At 36.9% G+C, this 27,520-nt stretch overlaps 1 protein-coding gene across 1 annotated transcript; it reads left to right on the forward strand.

Moving 5' to 3' along the window:
- Positions 1-68: 68 nt before the first annotated feature.
- On the forward strand, positions 69-27,304 carry METTL14 (methyltransferase 14, N6-adenosine-methyltransferase subunit; the record flags this gene model as incomplete). Its single annotated transcript, NM_001133254.1, is given in 11 exon segments — positions 69-265; positions 2,590-2,678; positions 4,031-4,118; positions 6,199-6,279; positions 6,648-6,735; positions 9,081-9,171; positions 11,808-11,949; positions 15,163-15,255; positions 18,524-18,640; positions 20,201-20,411; positions 24,581-27,304. Coding segments are annotated over 11 exon segments (1,371 nt in total). The 3' UTR covers positions 24,886-27,304.
- Positions 27,305-27,520: the final 216 nt, after the last annotated feature.

The raw sequence follows: 27,520 nt of genomic DNA on the forward strand, positions 1-27,520 counted from the left end.
TTCCAGAAGGAGGCGGGACTTCCGGGCCAAGCGAGCCAATTCCGGCCGCGCCGGAAGTCTCTTCTGAGGAAAGATGTGAGGATACTCTGTTCATAAGCTCCCGGTGAATATTGTGTTCCACAGGCTCGGAAGAAAGGTTGGACGAGGGTTCACTGGCGATTGAGAAGTAATCGGGGTAGTGAAAAGCAGGAGTTGGAACATGGATAGCCGCTTGCAGGAGATCCGGGAGCGGCAGAAGTTACGGCGACAGCTCCTCGCGCAGCAGGTCCGCGGCCCTGGTGGCCCCTGCGGGAGGGATCGAGAATGCGAGTGCGCGGCCGCCTCCTCCCTCCACACCCCGCCTTTTTCTGTCCCCTCTCTACCTGCCGCTGTTAAGGCCTTTCTGGTCCTGTGATCCTGATCCCTGGTTCTCCCTTTGTAGTTCTCAATTTTCGCGGTGCTGCGAATGTTTTTCCAGTTCCTTCCGCGGTCTTTGTGATGCTAAACCGAATGCCAGGATTAGCCTTTAAGCTTTGTGGAACTCCCACCGAGTGTCTGGCATGTTCACGCCAGGATGAGTGTCATGTTATCCCCTACATTTCTCTTCACTATTTAAATGGTCATCTATTTCTTTCTTTTCTTCGTCGTCAGCTCCAAATTCTTGAGATTGTGGTTTCATTATGAAATACGTTTAGATTATTTTCTTTGACATCTTTCTGAAGACAACACTGGAAGTAGCCTGAGTGTAAATTTTAGATTCTGCATCTTATTTAGAGTATCCTTCTCACATTCACAGTTAATATTTGAAATCTTACTCTGTGTTAGTCACAATAATCTCCTGAAACAGGTATTATTACCTTCACTTATCAAGTAATGAAATAGGCTCCATAGATTAAGGAATTTTACTCCTAGTTGCTCACTTCTCTGCTGGGAAATAGAACCTAGGTTTGTCTTCCCAAAGCTTGTCTTGTAAACCATCGTGTTTCACTTCTTTCTTGTGTATGAGTAAGTTAACATTTGCTGATTAGTAGAGTGCACATGCAGAAAATACAGATTGTGCACATTTCTACTTAAGATCGAGGCTGTGTTTTCCATTCTACTACTCAGATCAGTAAAAGTGATAGGAGCAATGCTCATAGACTGTAATTAGTCATCTTGCTGTTATTTTTTAGTAATGAAACTTGGTTTTAGTAAATGGACTTCTGAAACCTATCCTTTTTATGATCTGATGAACAGATTTGTGGAATATGGCTAAAACCGTGGGAACTTGGAATCAGATTTGTTCCTTTGTTCCTTATCCCGCTGGCATTACGATCTTGGGCAAATCAAGTATCTTTTCTAAGTCTTCTTTTCCCCAACTTCTTTTATCGTATTATCTTCAAAAATGTTAAGTAGCTCTTTGTTGCTACCACAGAAGATGTTTTACTCCTTAATATTGAATTTAAACTTCTATTTGACTCAAGACACATTCATAGGACAATTATTTGTTGAGTGTTTTACACTCAGCAGATGCCAGGGGCTCTAGCTTTTAAAGTCTTTTATGAATTGGTTGCAGTCTGCTTAGCCAGCCTTATAACCATTATTTGTTTACATTTGTTTGTATTTTGCAAAATTTTCCCAACTGCCAAACAAAATTTATGTTACCATTTTAAGGTAGTAAAATTCAGCCTTGTGTCTATAAATAGTAAGACTTAGCTTGAGTAAAACTGGATAGATTTTTATTAGAGCATAGAATAAATAAGTTACATAATATAAGTTGATGCCTACAAAATGTTTAACATGGTACCCACAACCCTGTGCAAACACTGTCTTATCTGCTTTTTTTAGTTATTGCTATTGCAGGTTGAATATCTCTTAGCTGAAATGCTTGGGCCAGAAGTGTTTTGGATTTCAGATTTTTTTCAGGATTTGGAATATTTGCATATTACTTACTGGTTGAGCATGCCAAATACCAAAACTCAGAATCTGAATGCTTCAGTGACCATTTCCTTTGGATGTCATGTCACTACTCAAAAAGTTGCAGATTTTGGAGCATTTTGGATTTTGGATTTTCAGATTTGGAATGCTCAATTTGTATTAAATCATGTATATTACTTCACAGGAAATTGCCTAAGTGTCTTATTTTCAAATACAGATGGTTCCAGACTTACTGTCATTTGACTTAACAATCAACTTTATGATGGTTTGAGAGTAATAGGCATCCAGGCTGCTCATTGACTTACGATGGAGTTATGTCCTGATAAACCCATCATAAGTGGAAAATATTGTAAGTTGAAAACGCACTTACAACGTTTATTTTGAAACAGATTTACTTTCAACTTACAATGGGTTTATCAGGACATAACCTCATCATAAATCAAGGAGCAGCTGTATAACTGAAAGCATAAAATGTTTTGCCAGCTGTCAAACTCATTCTTAATTAATGCAGTTTTTTTCCAGGGTTTTTCCAGTTTGTCTTGCAAGCTGATTAATTCATTGTTTTGTGTGTGTGTGTGTGTGAATTAAGGTGTTTTTGTTTTTTAAGTATTTAATATATTAAATGCTGCTACAAATGCCCAGAAAGGCTATCCAGTGCATTGTAATCTAATTTCTGATTTTGCCTTTTCTCAGTTGGGAGCTGAAAGTGCCGACAGCATTGGTGCCGTGTTAAATAGCAAAGATGAGCAGAGAGAAATTGCTGAAACAAGAGAAACTTGCAGGTCAGTCAAATAATTCTTTTTTTTTTTTTTTTGAGACAGGGTTTCACTCTGTTGCTTAGGCTGGATAGGCTGGAGTACAGTAGCATGATTATGGCTCACTGCAGGGTTGACTTCCTGGGCTCAAGTGGTACACCTGCCTTGGCCTCCCAAAGTGCTGAGATTACAGGTATGAGCCACTGCCGAGGCAGGTGGATCACTTGAGCCCAGGAAGTCAGGAGTTCGAGGCCAGTCTGGCCAACATGGTGAAACCCCATCTCTACTAAAAATACAAAAATTAGCCAGATGTGGTGGTGGGCCCCTGTAATCCCAGCTACTCGGGAGGCTGAGGCAGTAGAATTGCTGGAAACCGGGAGGCAGAGATTGTAGTGAGCTGAGCCAAGATTGTGCCACTGCACTCCAGCCTGGGAGACAGAGTGAGACTCCGTCTCAAAAAAAAAAAAAAATGTGAAAGGATTACTGTTTTAATAAATAACCCTAGGTAGGTATGCAGTGTATTAAGAAAAGCATCAAAATAATGATTTTAGACACAGTGGTTTTTATTGTCAGTTCATTAATTATGAAATATTTGTTTTCTGAGGATAGTAAGTTCCCATTTGTAAAGTACTTAGAAAATGGAATGTTAGACTAAGAATTAGCATATATACTATAAAGAAACAAGTATATTTAAAAATTTTTTTTTGGAGTTGGAGTCTCTGTCGCCAGGCTTGAGTGCAGTGGCGTGGTCTCGGCTCACTGCAACCTCTGCCTCCAGGGTTGAAGCGATTCTCCTGCCTCAGCCTCCCAAGTAGCTGGGACTACAGGTGCGTGCCACCACCCCCAGCTAATTTTTGTATTTTTAGTAAACATGGGGTTTTATCATGTTGGCCAGGCTGGTCTTGATCTCTTGACTTTCTGATCCGCCTGCCTCAGCCTCCCAAAGTGCTGGGATTACAGGCATGAGCCACCATGCCCGGCCTAAAATTTTTATAAAAGAAAATATACTTTATCCTAAAAGTGGTATTTATTTGGTAGTTCAGAAAGCATTTCAAAATTTTTTCACTATTCTAGTTTTCAATTTGGACATCTGTTTTGCTAAAAACAGATTAAAATAATACATACTATATAAATTTATTTTCAATATGTCCCTTATAGCAGCTTATTTTCTCATTCGGTTGCTTTCTCATAAAAATGAAACACAGAATTATCAATCAGGTTATTTGACTTTTTGGATGACTTATAAACTGCATAGATAGATATTCTTTAATCAGGAAAAATTTGTCTTGTTCTGTTTTTATAACCTGTTTATTATTATTAATAGATACATTTATACATCTTGTATATATTTGTGGGTAATATTTCTGTTTATTTTTCAGGGCTTCCTATGATACCTCTGCTCCAAATGCAAAACGTAAGTATCTGGATGAAGGAGAGACAGATGAAGACAAAATGGAAGAATATAAGGCAAGTAGAGAGTGAAATAAGTTTATGGTCAAAGAAAACATAAATCCAAATGATAGATTCATATCCAGGAAAACAAATTTGATGGAAAGCCTAATTTTAAGATGTGCTAAAATAATTCTCAGTGGCATATGTTATCACCAGTTACATTAAGACCATTGTATCAGTTTTCTTATCTTTTTCTTTTCTTTTCCTTTTTTTTTTTTTGAGATGGAGTCTCGCTCTGTTGCCAGGCTGGAGTGTAATGGCACAATCTCGGCTCACTGCAACCTCCGCCTCCTGGATTCTAAGGGATTCTTCTGCCTCAGCCTCCCAAGTAGCTGGGACTACAGGCGTGCACCACCATGCCCAGCTAGTTTTTGTATTTTTAGTAGAGATGGGGTTTCACCATGTTGGCCAGGATGGTCTTGATCTCTTTATCTGGTGATCCACCTGCCTTGGCCTCCCAAAGTGCTGGGATTATAGGTGTGAGCCACCATGCCCTGCCAGTTTTCTTATCTTAATGCAAGAGTTGTGTGGATTAAATTAGGTTTTATATATATGAGGCACTTAGCATAATGTCTGGTAAGAACTAGGTAATAATATTGGGTTTTTTTTTTGTTTGTTGTTTGTTTTTTGTGAGACAGAGTCTCACTCTGTTGCCCAGGCTGGAGTGAGTGCAGTGGCGTGGTCTCAGCTCAGTGCAATTTCTGCCTCCCGTTTTCAAGCTATTCTTCTGTCTCAGCCTCCCGAGTAGCTGGGACTACAGGCATGCACCACCACGCCCAGCTATTTTTGTATTTTTAGTAGAGACAGGGTTTCACCATATTGGCCAGGCTTGTCTCGAACTCCTGACCTCATGATCCACCCGCCTCGACCTCCCAAACTGCTGGGATTATAGGCGTGAGCCACCATGCCTGGCCAGCAGTAGGCAATAATATTCTTAAAGATGACGGAGGATATAAGTGTATCATAAACTTTGGGCCAGGTGTGGTGCCTCACGCTTGTAATCCCAGCACTTTGGGAGGCCAAGACGTGCAGATCACTTGAGGTCAGGAGTTTTAAGACCCTCTTGGCTAACATGGTGAAACCCTGTCTCTACTAAAAGTACAAAGAATTAGCTGGGCATGGTGGCACACGCCTGTAATCCCAGCTACTCAGGTGGCTGAGGCAGGAGAATCACTTGAACCCGGGAGGCAGAGGTTGCAGTGAGCCGAGACCATGCCACTGCACTCCAGCCTGGGCATCATCAGAGTGACTCTGTCTCAAAAATAAAAAAAACCACAAAACTTTGGGTACTTGATTGGATCAGATTTTGAGACGCTGCAGTAGTCTTTTTTGAGGAGTTGTTATTCCATGTTAACAATATTGGATAGTACAATCAAGATATTTTTAGGATTTATGGCCTAGACTACATTGTAGAAATATTTCTGAAAGAGGCTCAAGAAAAACCCAACTTCTAACTTGTAATTGCAATGTTTAGTTGAAATAGTTGAAAGTATTATGGTCCAAAAAACTTACTTTTGTTTTTTCAAGTTAATTGTATATAATAGAGATAAGAATGTATAGTTTCAATAAAATCTCTAGAAAGTTCAGAGAAATAATACCTAATCTCGTGAATATTGTCTTATATGTTACAGTTCTGATAATATGTAACTTAAATGTTTGTGACTTTTTTTTTTATTAATTAAAATGTTAGTGATTATTTTAGGTGGAACTATATGCAGTTGCTGATATTCTAACCTTTTTGACCTTTAAGCATAGCAGTTTCATATTGCAACATTGGTGGTCATATCTTTCATGACTCAAACTAGACTCTAACACTTATAGTATTGTATATGAGATAAATAGTTTTAGACAAATCAATCAACAAAATAGTAGCTACAGTAATTATTATTTATGATAGGAAATTTTTTAATGAAAATAATCAACTAGCTAGATCTAATGATGGGAAAGCAAAGACTTCAATGTTTGACTTTAATGCTAATTTAAAACATTTATTAAATCTTAAGGAAATAAAATATGTTGAGTTTTAATCAGGATGTGATAATTAGAGAAATAACCCCCATTTGTAAAATATTTACTTAATCTTATGTTTTTCAAGGATGAACTAGAAATGCAACAGGACGAAGAAAATTTGCCATATGAAGAAGAGATTTACAAAGATTCTAGTACTTTTCTTAAGGTAAAATAAATAATTTTCAAATTTTGTAACTCTTCATATTTAAGCTCTATACCTGAAAAGATTTTAAATACCTGTTTGTCTTCAAGATGTTTTTCAATTATTGAGGGATCATTGTTATAAAATAAAGATTATTTAAAATTACTCATGAAATAGTCTTCTGATATTTGGCTATTTAGTGTGAGATAACAGTATATTAATATCAGTAGCTACTGAAAAGTAATAATTTTAGTTGTATTTTCAAATATTACTAATTTTTAAATCTACCAATTGATTGCATTTTATATGACCTTGTAATAGAAAACAGTACAGAAATAATTTATCTGCCATTACAATGCATGTTACAAATTTAATTTTGTTTTTTAATTTAGGGAACACAGAGCTTAAATCCCCATAATGATTACTGCCAACATTTTGTAGACACTGGACATAGACCTCAGAATTTCATCAGGGATGTAGGTATGTCAGGTTTGTGTGGAATATGCTATTGCTGACTCTCAATTACATGCATGTAATTTATCCAATTTATGGATATTTCTAACAAAATTATTTTTCCAGCCTGACATCTTTTTTTCATTCTCAGTGCTTCTGGTATACCTTATTTTTCTTTTCTTTTCTTTTTTTTTTTTTTTTTTGAGACAGAGCCTTGCTGTGTTGCTCAGGCTGGAGTGCAGTGGGGTGATCTCTCTTGGCTCACTGCAACCTCTGACTCCCAGATTCAAGTGATTCTCCTGCCTCAGCCTCCCAAGTAGCTGGGATTACAGGCACCCCCCACTGTGCCTAGATAATTTTTGTGTTTTTAGTAGAGACGAGGTTTCACCATGTTGGCCAGGCTGGTCTCGAACTCCTGACCTCAGGTGATCTGCCTGCCTCGGCCTCCCAAAGTGCTGAGATTACAGGCATGAGCCATCGCACCGGGCCCTGTATACCTTCTTTTTCTATAATCGATATTACTATTTTTTTGTTTGTTTCTTTTTGGCTCCAGTTTGGTACTATGCCTATTCTTGCATTTTAGACAGATTTATTGAGATGATACTTATATACTGTACAATTCACTCACTTAAAGAGTTTTTTTTTTAATGTATCCACAGAATTGTGCAACTATGTTCACAGTCTATACTAGAACATTTGCATCTCCCCTGAGGAAGCCCTGTACACATTAGCAGTCAGTCCCCATTTCCTCTCTCTCACCTACCCCTTCTCAGCCTTAAGTATCTGCTGATCTACTTCTATTTCTATACGTTTGCCTATTGGACATTTCATGTAAATGAAATTATACAATGTGTGGTGGTTTGTCACTGGCTTCTTTCACTTAGTATATTTTTAAGGGTCATCAATGTTGAAGCATGTGCCTGTACTTCATGTTTTTAAATTGCCAAGTAATATGCTATTGTATATGTTTACCTTTCTGACAACTACTCACGTGTTTCCAAGCAGCTGCACGATTTTACATTTTTACTAACAATGTATGATGGTTCCAATTTCTTCACATCTTTGGCACTTACTATTATCTGTTTTTTATTGTAGCCATCCTAGTAAGTGTGAAGTGGTATTTTATTGTGGTTTTGATTTGCATTTGCCTAGCGACTAATGATATTGAGCATCTTTTTTTTATGCTTATTGGCCATTTAAATATCTTTTTTAGAGAAATATCTTAATACTTCGTGTATTTTTAAATTATTTCACTGTCTTTTTACTATTGAATAACAAGTCTTTTATATATTCTCTTTGTGTGTGGGTGTGTATGTTTTACATATTCTGAGTACAAGTCTCTTAACCTGATGAATAATTTGCAAATATTTTCTCGCATTCTGTGGGTCACTTTCTTGATAGTATATGTTGTAGCACATTCTATTTTTGATATAATCAAATTTAGTTTTTCCTTTGTTACTTGTAAGCAACATTACCCTTGAAGTAGAGAAACTAATTTTAATGTTTTTATAAGCAAAATGTAGATGTAGCATAAAAATTTATGGTTAAACTGTATAACCAGATTTAGATATAAACTGCTCTGCTCTTAGGATACCTGCCTCCCCAAGGCAAAGAAAACATACTTAGAGAGCTATTACAGATTGAGGAAAAGTTGTACCTTCTGTTTTATAGATGATTAGAAGCTGACTTTGCTGTCTTGAAACTTGACTATAATAAAATCTTCAAATTCATTTTATTTGAAATGTGATCTGCAACCACTGACTGAGGAAGCTTTACAAAATCGTATTCTTTTTTTCTTTGATATTAAAGTTACTAATATTTGTACTTTTGGTTTTTAAATTAGGAAGTTCATATAATTTATGTTGTTATAAATATGCTTCCTGTTTGGGAAGAAAAGAAACACTCATTTTCTTTGCTTTGAATAACTATCCAAGAAATTAAGTAAAAATCTTAACAATCAGGTTCTTTAGGATAAGGATTTTTTTTTTTTTTTTTTTTTTTTTTTTTTTTTAGCTAAGAGGAAGGGGGAAAAGAATCACACAAGAAAGGTAGTTTTTTTTTTTTTTTTTTTTTTTTTTCCTGAATGTTAAACTGGATGCTAGGGGCGATTGTTTAACTTAATAAATATGTGATATTAAGTGGCTTATTGACTTGGACTGGGTTTTAGAACATCTGGGTTTTTACTTGCATGTCATTAGTTATGAAATCTGCATACATATTATTTAAAATTATTAGAAATTAAGCTTCCTTAAAAGATATGAGTCAAGTGGCATGTGTATTATTTTGTTTTCTTGAGAGGGCTCATAACTTTTGAATTACTGATATTAACTTCAGTTGAGTTGAATTCAGAATTTACTATTTTTTCTGCTCAGGTTTAGCTGACAGATTTGAAGAATATCCTAAACTGAGGGAGCTCATCAGGCTAAAGGATGAGTTAATAGCTAAATCTAACACTCCTCCTATGTAAGTGTTTTTATTCAATTACTGTTTATTCCCAACTCAGGCTTAAAGTATCAGTTTGTTTATCCTATAACCTTTTTTCTTTTTCCTGAATTCAGCACTTTGTTAACATGCTTTAGTACTCTGTTTCTTCTCACTGCCTTTTTGTTTTTTAAAGACTGGTACTCATTATGTTGCCCAGGCTTGTGTCCATATCCTGGGCTCAAGCAATCCTCCCACCTCAGCTGGACTATAGGCATTTCAGCCATCACTCCTGGCTCTATTTTTCTTTCTTTCTTTCTTTTTTTTTTTTTGAGATGGAGTCTTGCTCTGTTGTCCAGGCTGGAGTGTGGAGTGTAGTGGCGTGATCTCGGCTCACTGCAGCCTCCGCCTCCCGGGTTCAAGTGATTCTCATGCCTCAGCCTTCTGAAGAGCTAGGATTACAGGCACACACCACCATGCCTGGCTAATTTTTGGCACACACCACCATGCCTTGCTAATTTTTGTATTTTTAGTAGAGATGGGGTTTCACCATGTTGCTCAGGCTGGTCTCAAACTCCTGACCTTCGGTGATTGCTCCCCTCAGCCTCAAATGCTGTGATTACAGGCATGAGCCACCGCACTGAGCCCTATTTCTTCGTTATAGCAAAAATGTTAATTTGAAACTCTGGTGCTGAGTTCACAGTGGGCTCTCAGTTTTTTTTCAGCTTTTCAGATAATTTGCTTAAAGTGCCTCTAAATATTTTTTCTTCTTAAAAGTCATCCAAGTTGGGCATGGTGGCTCACCCCTCTAATCCCAGCACTTTGGGGGGCTGAGGCAGGTGGATCACCTGAGGTCAGGAGTTTGAGACCAGCCTGCCCAACATGCTGAAACCCCGTCTCTACTAAAAATACAAAAATTAGTCGGGTGTGGTGGGATTACGCCTGTAATCCCAGCTACTCGGGAGGCTGAGGTAGCAGAATCGTTGGAATCTGGGAGGCAGAGGTTGCAGTGAGCCGAGATTGCACCATTGCACTTGAGCCTGAGTGACAGAGTGAGACTCCATATTCTTGATAGCTTACTTAAAATGCCTTTAAATGACTTCTTGTCAAGTAATTTGTTTGTTAAAGGAAGCTTAGAAAACTTAGATTCAGGAAAGGAAGAAAACAAATATTAATTACAGCTTAGCATTCTGAGATAGTATTCTTAACAATTTGGAATATGATAATTCATTTCAACTGTTGCTAAACAGAATAATGTTTTCCTCAGAAATGTATATGAGATCTTTGAAATTGGAGAATTTAGCTTTGAATGTTTTGTACATTTAATGATATGATAAAATTTATTTTGGGCCGGGGGTGGTGGCTCACACCTGTAATCCCAGCACTTTGGGAGGCTGAGGTGGGCGGATCATTAGATCAAGAGATCAAGACTGTTTTGGCCAACATGGTGAAACCCTGTCTCTATTAAAAATACAAAAATTAGCTGGGTATGGTGGCGCACACCTGTAGTCCCAGCTATTCGGGAGGCAGAGGCTGAGACAGAAGAGGTGGAGTTTGAACCCAGGAGGTGGAGTTTGCAGTGAGCCGAGATTGTGCCACTGCACTCCAGCCTGGTGACAGAGTGAGACTCTGTCTCAAAAAAAAAAAAAAAAATGTATTCTGTAAGTCATTAGAAGCACCACAGAATGTTTTAGTATGTGGAGAGGAAGTCTAAGTATACTCTAATATTCATCGTGTTTTAAAAAACACCTTTACTTGCTTTCTTATTTACTTATTTATTTATTTAAATAGAGACAGGGTCTCACTGTGTTGCCCAGGCTGGTCTCAAACTCCTGGGGTCAATTGATCCTCCCATGCTGGCCTCCCAAAGTGTTGGTATTACAGGCATGAGCCACCATGCCTGGCCTAAAATACACCTTTAATGAGATGTTGAGGTGGGAAGATCACTTGAGCCCAGGAGTTTGAGATTGTAGTACTCTATAATCAGGCCTGTGAATAGCCGCTGCATTCAGCCTGAGCAATATAGTGAGACCTTGTCGCAAAAAAAAAAAAAAAAAAAAACCAAACAAACGAAAACCCATTTACATTTAAAGTATTTTAAATTTAAAATATTTTCATGCTATGTGAAAATAACTTTTCAGTTAAGGCCAGTACTAACTTATATTATGTAGCTTGAAAAGACTCTTAATAGAAACATTTTTACTAATGAAAAAGCTAATAAATGAAAACTGTGTTTTAGGGGGAAGAATTTAAAGCTTACAGAGAAATGGGTTTTTTAACTGAGCAATTGAGAATAAAACAATGTGATATTCCTTAGAAAATTCAGATGAGAATGGAAAGGGGTTCAGAGACATATCTGAGTATGGATTTTTAATATTGAGAGAAGAGTATATTCTGGGTGTACATGGGGAATAATAGGACTTTTACTATGTAGTTTAATTACATTCATGTCTTAAGAAAGATCACTGGTAGATGGTTTAAGTCTATACCGAAGGAAAAAAGACTCAATAAAAAGGCCCTTAGTAATTAGCTTACTGATTACTTTGTAAATAGTGTTTAGTAATAATGTTTAGTGATAGGTAAGACATTTCTTTCATTACCATCTGTTAAGGTACTTGAAAATCTTATTTAAAAAGCATTTTTTAAAAAGCCTCATTTTTAATGCTTTAATCAAATAGGTACTTACAAGCCGATATAGAAGCCTTTGACATCAGAGAACTAACACCCAAATTTGATGTGATTCTTCTGGAACCCCCTTTAGAAGAATATTACAGAGAAACTGGCATCACTGCTAATGAAAAATGCTGGACTTGGGATGATGTATGATCAAACTTTCTACATTGTAATGAATTACTTATTTTCAAATGAATATATTTATTTGGTCAGAAAGTGAGATAATAAATATCATCCCTACTTTTGTAGGGATTATAAATATAGATTTATGGTGTAAATTATAGCTGAAGGTCCAAGGTACATTGACTAATATTACATTATCTTTAATTTGATTCTTCTTTTTAAGGCAAAAATTGAGCAGATAGCAAGTGAATAGGCTGTAGAAGACTTAAAATTTTGGTCTTAGAGTCCTTGGCTCTATAGTTAGAGAAGTTTGAAAACAGATGGAATGATTCATAATTCATTCTGCATTTGATTAGTTTCAATAAACAGAGTTTGTTTATATATATAAAAACGTGATTTCTACTCTTTAAACAGCTTACGGTGTAGTAAAGTATGGATAAATAGCCTGTATGGACACATAATTACAATTTTGTTGATTAAACGATGGAGTCCTGCATAAGATGACATGAGAACAACTGACCAAGCCTGGGTAGATGGGGCATAGGAACATAGAGGAGGTGACACCTGAAAATATAAATAGATTAGTTGGAATTAGCCAAGAAAGATGTGGGACGGGGGTTACAAGCGGAAGGAACAACAAGAACAGAAGGGATGGAGGCAAATGACTATCTGGTTGTAGGGTGGAGGTCCTGTATGTAGGTTGGTATTGTTGGAGTACAGATTGGGACTATCTTGAGGTGATGTGTTAGCAGTTGGGACTTCTATTCTGAAGACATTAATAAGTCCTTGAAGAGTTTTAACCAGTTTAGTAAAAAGGTCAGATTGGTGTTTGGAAGCTGGGCTAGAGTCTGGGAAAGAATTCTGGAAAAATGGCCGGGTTGGTGGCTCATGCCTGTAATCCCAGCACTTTGGGAGGCCGAGGCGAGCGGATCACAAGGTCAGGAGTTTGAGACCAGCCTGACCAACATGGTGAAACCCTATCTCTACTAAAAATACAAAAATTAGCTGGGTGTGGTGGCACGCACCTGTAATCCCAGCTACTCGGGAGGCTGAGGCAGAATAGCTTGAACCTGGGAAGCAGAGGTTGCATTGAGCCGAGATTGCACCATTGCACTCCAGCCTGGGTGACACAGCAAGACTGTCTCAAAAAAAAAAAAAAAAAAAATTCTGGAAAAAGGAGAGAGCAATTAGAAGACTCTTTCTTAGAGCAACCTAATGCTGAGATGAAGGGACGCTGAATTAGGGTAATAGTAGGAATGGAAAGAAGGTGATACATTCAGTAATGTTTAGGAGGTAGATTTGGTAAGATTGAGTGATTGAGATGAGGGGAAGAGTTAGGGATAACTCAGGGTTTCTGTCTTGGGATAGGTGGATTGAATTATCACCAACTGAGAGTGAGTTTCAGAAGATGAGCAGGATTTGAGAGGTTAAATAATACTGAACGAGTTGATTTCTAGGTATATGTGAGACATTCAAATGGAAGAGGTCATAGGAATAAAATATGAAACTCTAAGGACAGGCAGATCTGGTTTCAAAATACATATTTTAGAGGATGATCACATAAAATCTACGTAAATAGATGAGTTTATCCTGGGATCGTGTCTCAGGATAAAAATGTGGACTGACAGTAAAGCCTGGGAAAACATTTACATTTAAAGACTACATATAAAAGAAATTTAAAAACGAGTTGTTCAGTGATGAATGAAGAGAACCAGGAGAGTATGAATGTAATGGAAACCAAGGGAACAGTGAGTTTCAAGGAGAGTGTAATCAGGAGCGTCCTGCACTTCTAGAAAAGATGTGGGGCAAGGAAAGGACTGAAACTGGAAGAGATGTTTCTTAGGAAACGGATTGGAATCTTTGCATGTCCCTTTCTGAGTTAATGGTACTTACTACTCTTAATAATATCTATTTTTCCAAGATTTACCTCTAATTCTTCCTCTTCCTTGAAGCTTTTCCTATTAGCTTTAATACTCCTAGCACTTTTATTTACATTTGTATGGCTCCTATAATGTAAAAGTTTTTCCCCTTCCCTGTTTAAAGTGTTATCTGTGTTTATTGTTGAAAAATCAGAAAAGTGCACAGAATGTAGTATTTCTAAGACTTAAGATTAAAGACTTAATGCTCTTGATATTTATTGCAGAGAAGTTTTCCAGATAGGTAGAAATTTACATTCCTTTCAGTAGTGTTTAAGAATGTCTAGTTAGCCATATCCTCATTAAAGTTGAATATTAATATTAAAAACCATTTTTTATCAGCTTGATCAAAAGAAAAAATTTAAACAATAAATCTGATTATGTCCTTTATTAATAATTAGGCAGAATTTTGTTTTCTGTAGCCAATCCGTGAGGTTTCAGCAGTGAAGGTACAAGAGCTTCAATTATATGTGATAAACTAATACAGTTTTTAAAATAAAGAAATTCTATTTTATGTGCAAATTCTTGATTTCAGTTTAATTTCACTGTACTTCAACTCTGGCTGGCATACTGAAAAATTTTGTCTGGCCCCAGAGCCCTAAGTTCTTTAACTTTTATGAGATACTGTCCTAAAGAAAGTGCCAGTAATTAATGTAATAAACAAAATGTAAATAAGAAAAGTGTTTGGATTTCACAGGTATTCTTTTTCATGTTAGAGAGTCGGTAGTGGTCATTGTGTTTTACTTAAGAACACAAGCATTAAAGTACCAACACTTAACTTTTAGAATTAGTGTCAAAAGAGAATAATTTTTTTTTGGCATTCAGACTTAAAGTAGTAATCATAGCAAAATATGTATATTGATTTATTGAGAAGTTCTTCTGTAGACACTGGATATCACAGTCCTCCCGAAACATTTATTGTTATATTTTATTTTAATTTTGTCCCTAACATTGGGCTCAGTTAAGTGCTTCATTCTTTTTCAGTAAATGACAAAACATTGCTGGAGAATCTGTCTCAAGCTCCATCTTAAAAGATTCCATAAGTCTATAGCTATTGTTTCCTATAAGCTCTTCCCATATAAAAGCAAGTGTATATATGTGTATATGTGCACACGTGTGTATGTTGTTTGTATATAAAGTAACAAAACAATAGAACAAGTAATTTTAAGGATAACATTTATTTTCTATTATAGTTCCTAATGGAAACTAATACACTTAAAGAACACATCTATCCTAATAAATCTTTAATTGTTGTTCTTTTGGATTTAGGATGAATGGGAAACAAAATACTTTTATGCAATATTGTTTTGATTTCTTACAGATTATGAAGTTAGAAATTGATGAGATTGCAGCACCTCGATCATTTATTTTTCTCTGGTGTGGTTCTGGGGAGGGATTGGACCTTGGAAGAGTGGTGAGATGGTGCTTTTATAAAGTGGATTTTTAAATTAATAAGAAAAAAATGTAACAGTATGTTGCATAGGATGTTTGAAAGTGGATGTTATTTCATCCTTTGTTTCTTAAATAATTCTAAAATAGTGAGAAAAAAAAATGTCCAGAAAAGAACATAAGAAAGGCAATACTTGTAAGTTAGTTTACCAGCACTAGGGATGAATGTGTAGCTCTTTCAAAAGACACTTCATTGCAAGTACAGGAAGAGAACAGCTTAAAGATTTGAAACTCTAAATGCTAACTCAAAAATGAGCTGCTTGGTATCATTTACAATTCTTTATGAGTAGCTAAAAAGTGTTCTACGAGTAGCTAAAAGTATTCAGGAGCATTGGGTCCTGAAATCCAAATGGAAGTCAAATAAAATTGGAAAAGTAACACAGCATATGGAAGATATGAATGAATGAGAAAGAAGTTATAATACCTGAACTTATTTTAAGTATCTAATATTTAATTGTATTTCACAGCTTTTTTATTTTTTATTTTTTTATTGGAGTTTTTTTTTTTTTTTTTGAGACAAAGTACCAACTCTGTTGCCCAGGCTGGAGTGCAGTGGCACAATTGTGGCTTACTGCAGCCTTGACCTCCTGGACTCAAGCAGTTTTCCCACCTCAGCCTCCTAATACCTGGAACCACAGGCACACCACCACCCCTGGCTAATTTTTTTAGTATTTGCAGAGATGAGGTCTTGTTATGTTGCCCAGGCTGGCCCCAAACTCCTGGGCTCAAGGGATCCTCCCACCTCAGCCTCCCAAAGTGTTAGGATTACAGGCATGAGCCACCACCCTTGGCCCTGATTGGCCTTCGCCAAAGGGAACAAAATAATATGTATGCTGTTTTAAACAAGAATAACAACAGTATTATGACTAGGTATCAGGAGTCTTAATTTTGCTCTCAATTCAGCCGCTATGCAACAGTAAGACTTTGGGCAAAAAGATACTCACTCTTGAGGGTCTCAATTTCGTCACATTTTGTTGGTTGACACTTTTTGTTTTTATGACATATTATTTATTATACACCAAACTATCTCACTTAATGATTCCAGTTTGGGGAGGTATCCATTGGACAATTGAAAAATTTAAGTAGGATTATATGAGATAATAAGTATGATTATATGGAAATAAGATTGTGCCCAAATTCTGAAATTCTACGATTACTGTATATTCTTTATATAAATAGTAAGGCTGTTGGGTAACATCATTGCTTCCATCATATTAACTCCAAGGTAGACTATAACTGTATTTCAGTTGGATATCTCCATTTTTTTTGGTGGTGGCTCTTCAAGATGCTATAGAAAAGAGCGAAACATACATGTTTTTATAAGTATATTGGTGTTTACTTTGTTTTAACTTTAATATCTGACTTTGATCTTTCCTCTCATTCCCCAAATTAGATTGAAAATGATTAGGAGGTTTTTATCTTTTTTTTTTTTTGAGACAGAGCCTTGCTCTGTCGCCCACGCTGGAGTGCAGTGGTGCGATCTTGGCTCACTGCAAAACTCTGCTTCCCAGTTGAAGCAGTTCTCCTGTTTCAGCCTCCTGAGTAGCCATCCAGGAGGTTTTTGTCTTATTTGCTTATGTAGCAGTTTATCATACTGGTGAGAGTTTGGCGAAAAATGATATAAAAAAAAATTCAGCATGAGAAATACTCATGAGCTTTTGATAAATTAGTGAATTAGGGCATGTAGAATTTAGGTCATAGTGATGTTAATGACACCTGGTGCAAAATAAATATTTAGTAACAGGAACACATATTGATCTTGATTTTGGAGATTTTAAAATAAAATTCTGCTGGGCGCAGTGGCTCATGTCTGTCATCCCAGCACTTTGAGAGACAGAGGCGGGCAGATCACATGAGGCCAGGAGTTCAAGACCAGCCTGGCCAACATGGTGAAACCCCATCTCTACTAAAAATACAAAAATTAGCATGGCATGGTGGCACGTGATTGTGGTCCCAGCCACTTGGGAAGTTGAGGCATGAGAATCACTTGAACCTGAGAGGCAGAGGTTGCAGTGAGCCAAGATTACCACACTGAACTCCAGCCTAGGTGAGACTCCATCTCAAAAAATAAAATAAAATAAAATAAAATTCTAAGTTTCATTTTGAGGTGTTATCTTACATTACCCAATAAGCATTCCTGAAAAGTGTATGTTTTATACTCTACTATATCTTTTTTTTTTTTTGGTTCGGGGGAACTCCCAACAGGATTTCCTGTGATGGAAAGGAAGCTTGTTGGAAGGTTTTATTATTATTATTATTATTATTATTATTATTATTATACTTTAAGTTCTGGGATACATGTGCAGAACGTGCAGGTTTGTTACATAGGTATACACGTGCCATGGTGGTTTGCTGTGCCCATCAACCCGTAATCTACATTAGGTATTTCTCCTAATGCTGTCCCTCCCCTAGTCCCCAACCCGCCTCTACTATATCTTTATATGTACTTGATCATCATACCAGCAATACTGTACTTATTTATTTATTTTTCCCTCCTTTACTCTTAAGTTGATGGGGATAGGGACTGTGTCTTATTCATGTTTCTATTTCCAGCAGCTAACCAGCACTGGCATATGGTAGACTTTCAGATGTCACTGCGAGCAGTCATTTAGCTGGTATTTGTTTTATGTTAATGTATAACAGCTTCTAGGACATTAAGGTTCACATATCTATTTTCTAGATTATGTAGAGATGAAAGTACCATTTTATCCAACAAAGAGATACACATAACAATTTTAAGTTTGAACATTTTTACAGTTGTATTAAATATAGAAATAAGGTTTTATAAGACTCTCATTTGAAGTTAGCATTTAGAAAATTTTCAACAGTATATAGCTTTGTCAGAGAATAGAATATTGAGGTGGCAGGAATCAAATTGTGTTTTGGATTATTTTGTGATTACAGAAGGTCTGAGTGCTTGCAATTTAAAACCCTGTGTCCCTTGATGACAACAGAATGTAGAATTGGGAGATGATGTAATCCTTTCTATGTTTTGATATTTAACTATATATGTGACATTGATATCCAAAAGATATATATGCATTCCGTATTATGGCTATGTATTTAAAGACTGGCATTTCTTTTTATATTCTACACTGAAACAAAATTACCTTGAAACCTTGGAATATAGTGTCTGAAACCTCTAGAAAGTTTTTTTTAATGCTGGCGGTTATTGTAAGTATTGTTTATTTCTTTAAGTTAAGGATTTGTGTTTAAAATTCTTTTGTTTCTAGTGTTTACGAAAATGGGGTTACAGAAGATGTGAAGATATTTGTTGGATTAAAACCAATAAAAACAATCCTGGGAAGACTAAGACTTTAGATCCAAAGGCTGTCTTTCAGAGAACAAAGGTATTGCCTTTACTGATTTGTTTTTTTAAATTTTCATGATTTTCTCTCAAGCTTTTCCAAATCACTATATACTGTTTAATTAACTTTAGTGAAAAAGTCCTTTTCTTAGACTTGTAAAGACAGCATTGAGCATTACAGGAATACATCCAAATTCGTTTTAAAATGTTTTATTCATTATCTTAGATCAACCCCACCATGCTAGAAAGGGGAGTATATATTCCTCCATGTCCTAAATGCCATATTTCTAAGTTAGATAAAGGCTTTTGATCACACTGACCCGCAGAATTTTTCTAGGCTCAGAAAGAAGAGATAGCAAGACTCTAGCTGGCCAGCTTAGAGACGTATTTCTCTCTTCTTTCCTTCTTTATCCTTTACAAGAACCCCTGAGAACTTCTGTTTCTTGTGACTCTGCCCTGCTAGTATCAGGCTTTAACAGTTTTTGTTCTTACTTTTTAGGGAGCCGCTGGTGGGAGGGTCTTTCTTATTAAGTCTTTTTTGTACTGGAATCATGCCTAGGTAATGAAGCCTCCGTAAAATCCCAAGACGGGTTGGAGAGCTTCTGGGTCGGTGAACCTGTGGAGTTTCTGGGACGGTGGTCCGCTTGGAGAGGGCACAGCAGCTCCATGCCCCATGCTCCATGCCCCATGCCCCATATTTTCACTGTGTGTCTCTTCCATCTGGCTGTTTTTGAGTTGTATCCTTTTATAATAAATAGGTCATAGTAAGTAAAGAGCTTTCTTGAATTCCTCGAGCTGTTCTAGCAAATGATCTAACCTGAGGAAGAGGTCATGGGAACCTCTGATTTATAGCTGGTTGGTCAGAAGCACAGGTGACAATCTGGACTTGTGATTGGTAGCTGAAGGTGGGGCATTCATGTGGTTCTCAGCCCTTGACCTGTGGGATCTGCACTAACTAGGTAGATAGTGTCAGAATTGAATTGAATTATAGTGTTGATGGAGAAGTGGAGAATTGCTTGGTATGGGAAAAACCCACACATCTGGGATCAGAAATGAAGCATTCTGAAATTACTGAGTGTTGTAAGTGAGTGTGTAGAAAAGAGTTTGTTTTTCTTATTTACATGGCAGTCTTTCCTCACCCAGAGATCCAGGTTTTCCTGTTGTTTTGTTGCCCATAGAACTGTATCTCACCAGAAATGGTGGCTCACTTCTGTAATCCCAGCACTTTGGGAGGCCGAGTTAGGTAGATCACTTGAGCCCAGGAATTTGAGACCAGCCTGAGCAACATGGCGAGACCCTGTCTTTACAAAAAATTTAAAAATTAGGTGTGGTGGCATGTTCCTGTGGTCCCAGCTACTTGGGAGGCTGAGGCGGGGGGATCACTTGAGCCCAGGAGGTCAAGGCTGCAGTGAGCTGAGATCGTGCCACTGTACTCCAGCCTGGGTGACAGAGTGAGACCCAGTCTCAAAAAGAAGAGAAATAACTGTATCCCAAAGATTCGGAGAAATGAGGATTGTTTTAGAATTGAGGACATCAGAAATGTGAAAGGTTTTGGAATGACTGTTGATGAAAACAGATTAATTGGTCTGCTCTTGTTATTTAGGAACACTGCCTCATGGGGATCAAAGGAACTGTGAAGCGTAGCACAGATGGGGACTTCATTCATGCTAATGTTGACATTGACTTAATTATCACAGAAGAACCTGAAATTGGCAATATAGAAAAACCTGTAGAAATTTTTCATATAATTGAGCATTTTTGTCTTGGTAGAAGACGCCTTCATCTATTTGGAAGAGATAGTACAATTCGACCAGGTAGGACCTCAGTTAACAACAACCTTATGCTTCTTTGGGTTATGCATGTCAAGAAATAGGACATGGTGCTGTGTAAAATAAAGTTCTTATGCATTTGATTCCTTTTCTTGCTGTACTTCAAATATGAACAGTTTCAGGTCCACAGCAAAATTGAGAGGAAGGCACAGAGACTTTCCATATACCTGCTGCCCCCACACATGCATAACCTTTCCAATTATCAATATCTCCCAACAGAGTGGTACATTTGTTACAAATGATGAACCTACATTGACACGTCATAATCACTCAAAGTCCACAGTTTACATTAGGATTCACTCTTGATGTAGTAATTCAGTGAGTTTGGATAAATGTATGATGACATCTATCCACCATTATAGGATGATACTGAATAGTTTCACGGCCCTAAAAATCCTCTGTGCTCCACTTATTTCTCCCTACCCACAACTCTTGACAACCACTTATCTTTTTACTGTCTCCATAATTTGCCTTTGTCAGAATGTTATATAGTTGGAATTGTATAGTATGTAGCCTTTTTAGATTGGCTTCTTTCATTTGGTAATTGGCATTTAAGATTTCTCCATTCCTTTTCATGGTTTGATAGGTCATTTCTTTTTAGTGCCGAATAATATTCCATTGGATGTACCACAGTTTTTGTATCCATTTACCTACTGAAGGACATCTTCTAAGTTTTGGCAATTATGAATAAGCTACAATGGAAATCTGTGTACAGGTTTTTGTGTGGTCATAAGTTTTCAGCTCCTTTGGGTAAATACCAAGGAGCACAAATGCTGGATTGTATGGTAAGAATATGTTTAATTTTGTAAGAAACTGCTAAGACTATTTTCTGAAGTGCTTGTACCATTTTGCATTTCCACCAGCAGTGAGAGTTCCTGTTGCTCCGCATCCTCACCAGCATTTGGTGGTGTCAGTGTTCAGGATTTTGGCAATTTTAGTGTGTGTGTAGTGGTATCACATTGTTGTTTTAATTTGCATTTTTTTGATGACATATGATATAGAACATCTTTTCATATGCTTATTTACTATCTGTATGCCTTTTTTTGGTGAGATGTCTTTTAAGGTCTTTGGCCCATTTTTTATTTGGCTGTTTGTTTTCTTATTGTTGAGGTTTAAGAGTTACTTGTATATTTTGGAGAATAGTACTTTATCAGATTTGTTTTTTGCAAATATTTTATCTTATTCAGTGACTGTCTTCTCATTGCCTTGTTGCATGTTTATTTTTATTTAATTAATTTCTGCTTTTTTATTTTCTTTCTACTTTCTTTGGATTTACTTGCAGTCTTTCTATCTGAAGTATTTTTAGGTTGATATTCAGGTTAGGGGTACAGGTTTAATTTTGTACTTGTAAACTACTAGTATAAAAAGAAAGAAATTGAACAGGCAAGAGTTTCAAGAAAGAAACTCTTGCAAAAATTTAGTATTAGCTACATGCAAATAAGGAAGAAAAATTTGACTGATCAAAGTGTAGATGTTTGGGAGTTAGCCATATAAATAATAGTATGTGCAATTGAGAGTCTGTTCAGGAGACCTTAATTTATGGCCAGGCACTGTGACTCACATCTGTAATCCGAGCACTTTGGGAGGCCAGGGTGGGCAGATCACTTGAGGTCAGGAGTTCGAGACCAGCCTGGGCAACATGGTGAAACACTGTTTCTACTAAAAATACAAAAATTAGCTGGGTGTGGTGGTGTGTGCCTGTAATCCCAGCTACTTGGGAGGCTGAGGCAGAAGAATCGCTTGAACCTGGGAGGCAGAGGTTGCAGTGAGCCGAGATTGTGCCACTGTATTCCAGCCAGGGTGACAGAATAAGACCCTGTCTCAAAAAAAAAAAAAAAAAAAGACCTTAGTTTATTAAGTTGCTCCTCAAATACACTTCAAGGAAATAGCCTAAGGTATTTCACATATACCTTAGGAATACAATTTACCATTGCTTTAAAATAAAATTTACAGATAACTATGTGAGTCAAATACACTCTGAAGCCAGACAATTTTTTTTTTTTTTTTTTTTTTTTGAGACAGGTTCTCACTCTGTTGTCCAGGCTGGAGTGCAGTGGCACGATCTTGGCTCACTGCAACCCCCACCTTCTAGGTTCAAGTGATTCAGCCTTCTGAGTAGCTGGGACTGCAGGCGTGTGCCAGCACGCCTGGCTAATTTTTTGTATTTTTAGTAGAGATGAGGTTTCACCAGGTTGGCCAAGCTGGTCTCAAACTCCTGACCCCAAGTGATTGCCCGCCTAGGCCTCCAAATTGCTGGGATTACAAGTGTGAGCCACCACACACCCAAGCCAGACTATTTTAAACTTACTCTGTTCTTAGTAATACCTTTAGAATTTCTAGTAGAACACAATGTTGCTGTGCAGAATTTGGAAGAGAGGGGAATCCCTTGGACTTCTATAGCCAGTTTACTCTGCAAAGATTTCCATGTTTTATGTAAGAGACAATATAGCAAGGGAGACAGAGTATTAGTTGTTTTTATTACATCTTTAAATTTTCTGTTTCTTATTCCTTGTTTGTGGTGGTGTGTTCCATATATATTGAATATTATCTTCCATAATACCACAAACATGCCAAAACACAAACTAGAAGGCAGCAAATAAAAATCTCATGGATTTAATAGTCAGTGAGAGCCCATAGGTGAGGAATGTGCTTTTTGATCATGGTATCTGCCAGGTAATACATAAAAGACACAGTATAATTGACCTTTTTTTCTTCAACTGTTACAAATCTTACTGTATTCGTGCACTTTTAGAAACTAAAAATGTTTTAAAAAACAATGAACTAAGCATTGTACAGAAATGGCTACTGTATTTTAGAATGTGATCCTAGTGAAATATTTTTCATTTTATAGCTTTTTATGATGCATCTACTTTTCTAAGAAATAACCTAAGGACGATGGGGCAGATATATTATACACCTAATTTTGCAGATAAATAACCTAATTCTTACAGATAATTGAACCTGTCCCAAATAATGCTGTGTCTCTTGCAATGCTCCAGAGGCATATTTTCAGGGTCCCCTGCAAAGGGCATGTCTGTAAGAGTCACCACACCCAAAGAACCCCAGAGCATGGTGTCTGTATTGGGTATTTGTAGTTCCTTCCATTCTAAAGACAGTTTAATCAATCAGAAAATACCCTTATTACAAGCAAAGTTGTCTAGCAATATAATTGGCAAAATAGCTTTTTACCTACAGAAGTATAATGTGCAGTGGAAATTCTGAGAAAGAAGAAATAATTTTCATTTCATGTATGAAATGAAAAAAGAGGTGGGATTTTTAACAGGTTGACAGGATAGAAAAGGAAATAATATGGGCACAAAAATCGGGGTTAGTATAGAAGCAGTTACTATAGTATTTCATTGTTTTACTTAGAGGTTCATGAAAAGCATTAATGAGAAGTGTTATTGGAAAGTTCATTCAGCCATCATTGTAAAAGATCTTAGATTTCATATTTATGAATTTGGGCTTTGTGGAAACAGTTGGAAGGTTTTTGAGCAGAGAAGTGACATGTTTTAAGCTTTGCTTTAGGCTTTCCACTTTTAGAGGGAGGAGAAGCTATAGGTTGGGAGATCATTACAGTATATATGTGTGTCTGTTACACATGTGTTATATGGTAGGGTATTGACCTTGTAAAAAAAAATAAAGGCTTAAATTTGAGGGTGGCGGTAGAAATGGAAAGATAGGAATGAGTGGGAGTACCATGGTAGTGGTTGAATTTCTCTGACCTATCAACTGAGAATATTTTCTAGTTAGCAAGTGTAGAGCAAAAGTTGGTTCCAAGATTTTAATCAGAAAATGGCACCATTTACATAAATAGGAAGATTATATATAATTTATTACAGTTTCACTAAACCCAAACTCAGTGTAATGTATAGGATTTTTTTTCTCTAAGTTCTATTCTCACAAAAGATAGTACATGGATGAGGAGGATATATTACAAAAGTTACAATCTAGGAGGAGAAACAAGATATATACCTGTGAAATCTTTAAAACATGACCACAATTAAGTGCCATTCTGTAAAAGAGATCAGTATGGGATGAATGATGGGGACATCTTTAAGAATGCATTGGGGATTTGAACTAGCTTCTAAAGAATTAATAAGAGAAGAGAGAATTGCAAATAAAAAGAATAATCTTTTTTTCCTCCATTTCAGGCTGGCTCACAGTTGGACCAACACTTACAAATAGCAACTACAATGCAGAAACATATGCATCCTATTTCAGTGCTCCTAATTCCTACTTGACTGGTTGTACAGAAGAAATTGAGAGACTTCGACCAAAATCGCCTCCTCCCAAATCTAAATCTGACCGAGGAGGGGGAGCTCCCAGAGGTGGAGGAAGAGGTGGAACTTCTGCTGGCCGTGGACGAGAAAGAAATCGATCTAACTTCCGAGGAGAAAGAGGTGGCTTTAGAGGGGGCCGTGGAGGAGCACACAGAGGTGGCTTTCCACCTCGATAATTGTTGACGACACTGAACCTATTCATCCTCCTCTAACCTTCTTAATTGTAATTAAATTTCAAATGGGAGACTTAACTTTAGAACTCACTTCCAGCTTGCACTTTGCTTTAATTTCTCTGAGCTGCAGGAATGTCTTAGCTAGCCTCGCTTGCAGTTGTCACACACACTGTCTAGTTTTTTTCAGGATAAATGAATGATTCTGCCTTTTGTTGTTATGTGCATGAACAGAATGGAACAACTCAAGTAGCTTCATCTTCAGAGACTGAATTTATTCTGATAGACTTCAACTAATTACAAAGGATTTTGCTAATTTTGGGGAATAAATAATGGAAAAAGATCCAGTCTGTAGTATCATGCTAGTGCTGACAGGAGCTGGTAATGCACATCCGGTCACTGCTGCTATAGCAAATGGGGAGCTGTTTGGGGCCTTGATAGAATAGAGTTGGAAAAGATGGTAAGCTTCTGTCAGGGTTTTAACATTTTCTTGATGAAACAATAAAAAGAGGTAAGCTTTTTCCTTCTTTTTTTTTTAAGTTTTAAATAAACTCAGATATAATTTGAATACTGAAGAAATTAAGAGACTTTGAACAAAATCACCTCTTCCCAAATCTAAATTTATCAAGGGGAGGTGGAGATTCCAGGGGTGGGTGAAAGAAGAGATAGAACTTAGCAGGCAGACTTAAAAAAAAAAAGTTCATCATCATAATCTCAATTTTGTGGCTATGACTCCTAATCACGCTTCCTAAGAAGCAAAGGAGGACAAATATTCATGTGCTAGATAGCGCTGTGGTGTGGACTTGAACTTGGATTGACCTTAAATTTTATATTCATTAAATAAAAGAGAGGCAGCAACAAGATACCTCATTATCAGATGCTTGGTTTAAACATCTTGGGACTAAAATACTTGGTGATGAAATGACATACACCTTTAAACTTGTTATAGAGATAGTTTAATGTAAAACCAACTACAGAAAACCCTCAACTTAAGGATACAGCTTGGAAATTGGAACTGCAATTGCCTTTTATTAAAACCATATGGTGTGATGTTTGTTTTTAAAATTATGTAAGACTTTATGCTGTCACTTTTCTTGCTATACTGTAATTCATGTTTTAAATGAATTTGATAATGAAATCATACTATTATTGTTCTTGATGAATACTTTTCTTATTTTTATGATTTTTCTAATGAAACTTTAAACTTTTGAGATTTGAGAGTCTGTTTTCTATAAGTAGAATTGCTGTTGTTACCAAATGAAAAACGACTGACCTAAAATCGGTCTCTTCTTTTGGTCTGTGATGGATTTTAATGGCCGTTCTGTGCTCATATATACCTAAGATGAGATTATATTACATCCACCAAAGACTCAGTTTGAAGATAAGGAATGAGTGATAGAAGAAATAAGGCTGAGATCCTTAAAAGCCTAATTAATTTAACTTGCTTAACCCATTAGTACTATCTAGTACAAGACAACATTTTTTTTTGCTGAAATTATGGTTTTTGCTGAAATTATGGTATATTTTCAACTTCACTAATTACAAATTATCTAGATTTAGAACTCTGTATGCCAGCGTTGACCTGGGAGTGAAGTCAGGATAGAGAAATTCCACTTGCCTGTGATGGGTCCTTAGAAGTATCAGCTAAGGAGTGACCCTGTCCTATACACAGGGCTCTCTATTACGTTCCATACCCTGGGCCTACCCAAGGTGACATTCCTGGAGGAGGTGACATTCCTGCTGTTTACATGGCATAGGCACCTGTGAGATCGGTGTCACAATTTCATCTTAGAAAGAGGTAGGTATGGCTGCTTTGTCAGTTGAAAGTTAAGGGGAGCCATGATCTACCATATTTAGGAAAAAGTTATTTACAAAAGAGTAGATGGTGGAAAAAGAATGTAAGACCTAGAATTTATCCCTTTGACAATGAATCTGGCCTTTTTAATAGCAGGATAGAATTGATTCACTAGTTTTTGCTAACTTTCACTTTCAGTAAAGGTTGAGGTGTTGTTTTTGCAATGACTATGTATTCAGAAGAGGTTTCCAATGAAATTTCATTACTCTGACCTCTTCTAATTTTTGATCTTTATATTTACATGTCTTACATTCCACAAAATTATGTAGAAATGCTGGGCATGGTGGCTCATGCCTGCAATCCCAGCATTTTGTGAGGCCGACGTGGGTGGATCACTTGAGGTCAGGAGTTTGAGACCAGCCTGACCAATATGGAGAAACCCCATCTCTACTAAAAATACAAAATTAGCCGGGCATGGTGGCATGTGCACGCCTGTAATCCCCGCTACTCGGGAGGCTGTGGCAGGAGAATTGCCTGAACCCAGGAGGAGGAGGTTGCAGTGAGCTGAGATTGTGCCACTGCACTCCAGCCTGGGCGACAGAGTGAGACTCTGTCTCAAAAAAAAAAAAATTGTGTAGAAATAAATTTTTAGTTGCTTTATGCACTAATTCCTTACAGGGGATAGAAGCTAATTATTGTGAAATAACCTAGTTTAGAAGTTAGAAGATCAGCATGTCTGAGTTTTTACAGAATTATAATTCATGGTATTCCAAACCAACTGTTGATATTTATTTACAGTGAGAACCATTTTCCCACTGACCTTCCTCCTTTCAGAGGATGGGGATT

Source organism: Pongo abelii, chromosome 3 (assembly GCF_028885655.2).
Source record: "Pongo abelii isolate AG06213 chromosome 3, NHGRI_mPonAbe1-v2.0_pri, whole genome shotgun sequence".
Classification (NCBI taxonomy): domain Eukaryota; kingdom Metazoa; phylum Chordata; class Mammalia; order Primates; family Hominidae; genus Pongo; species Pongo abelii.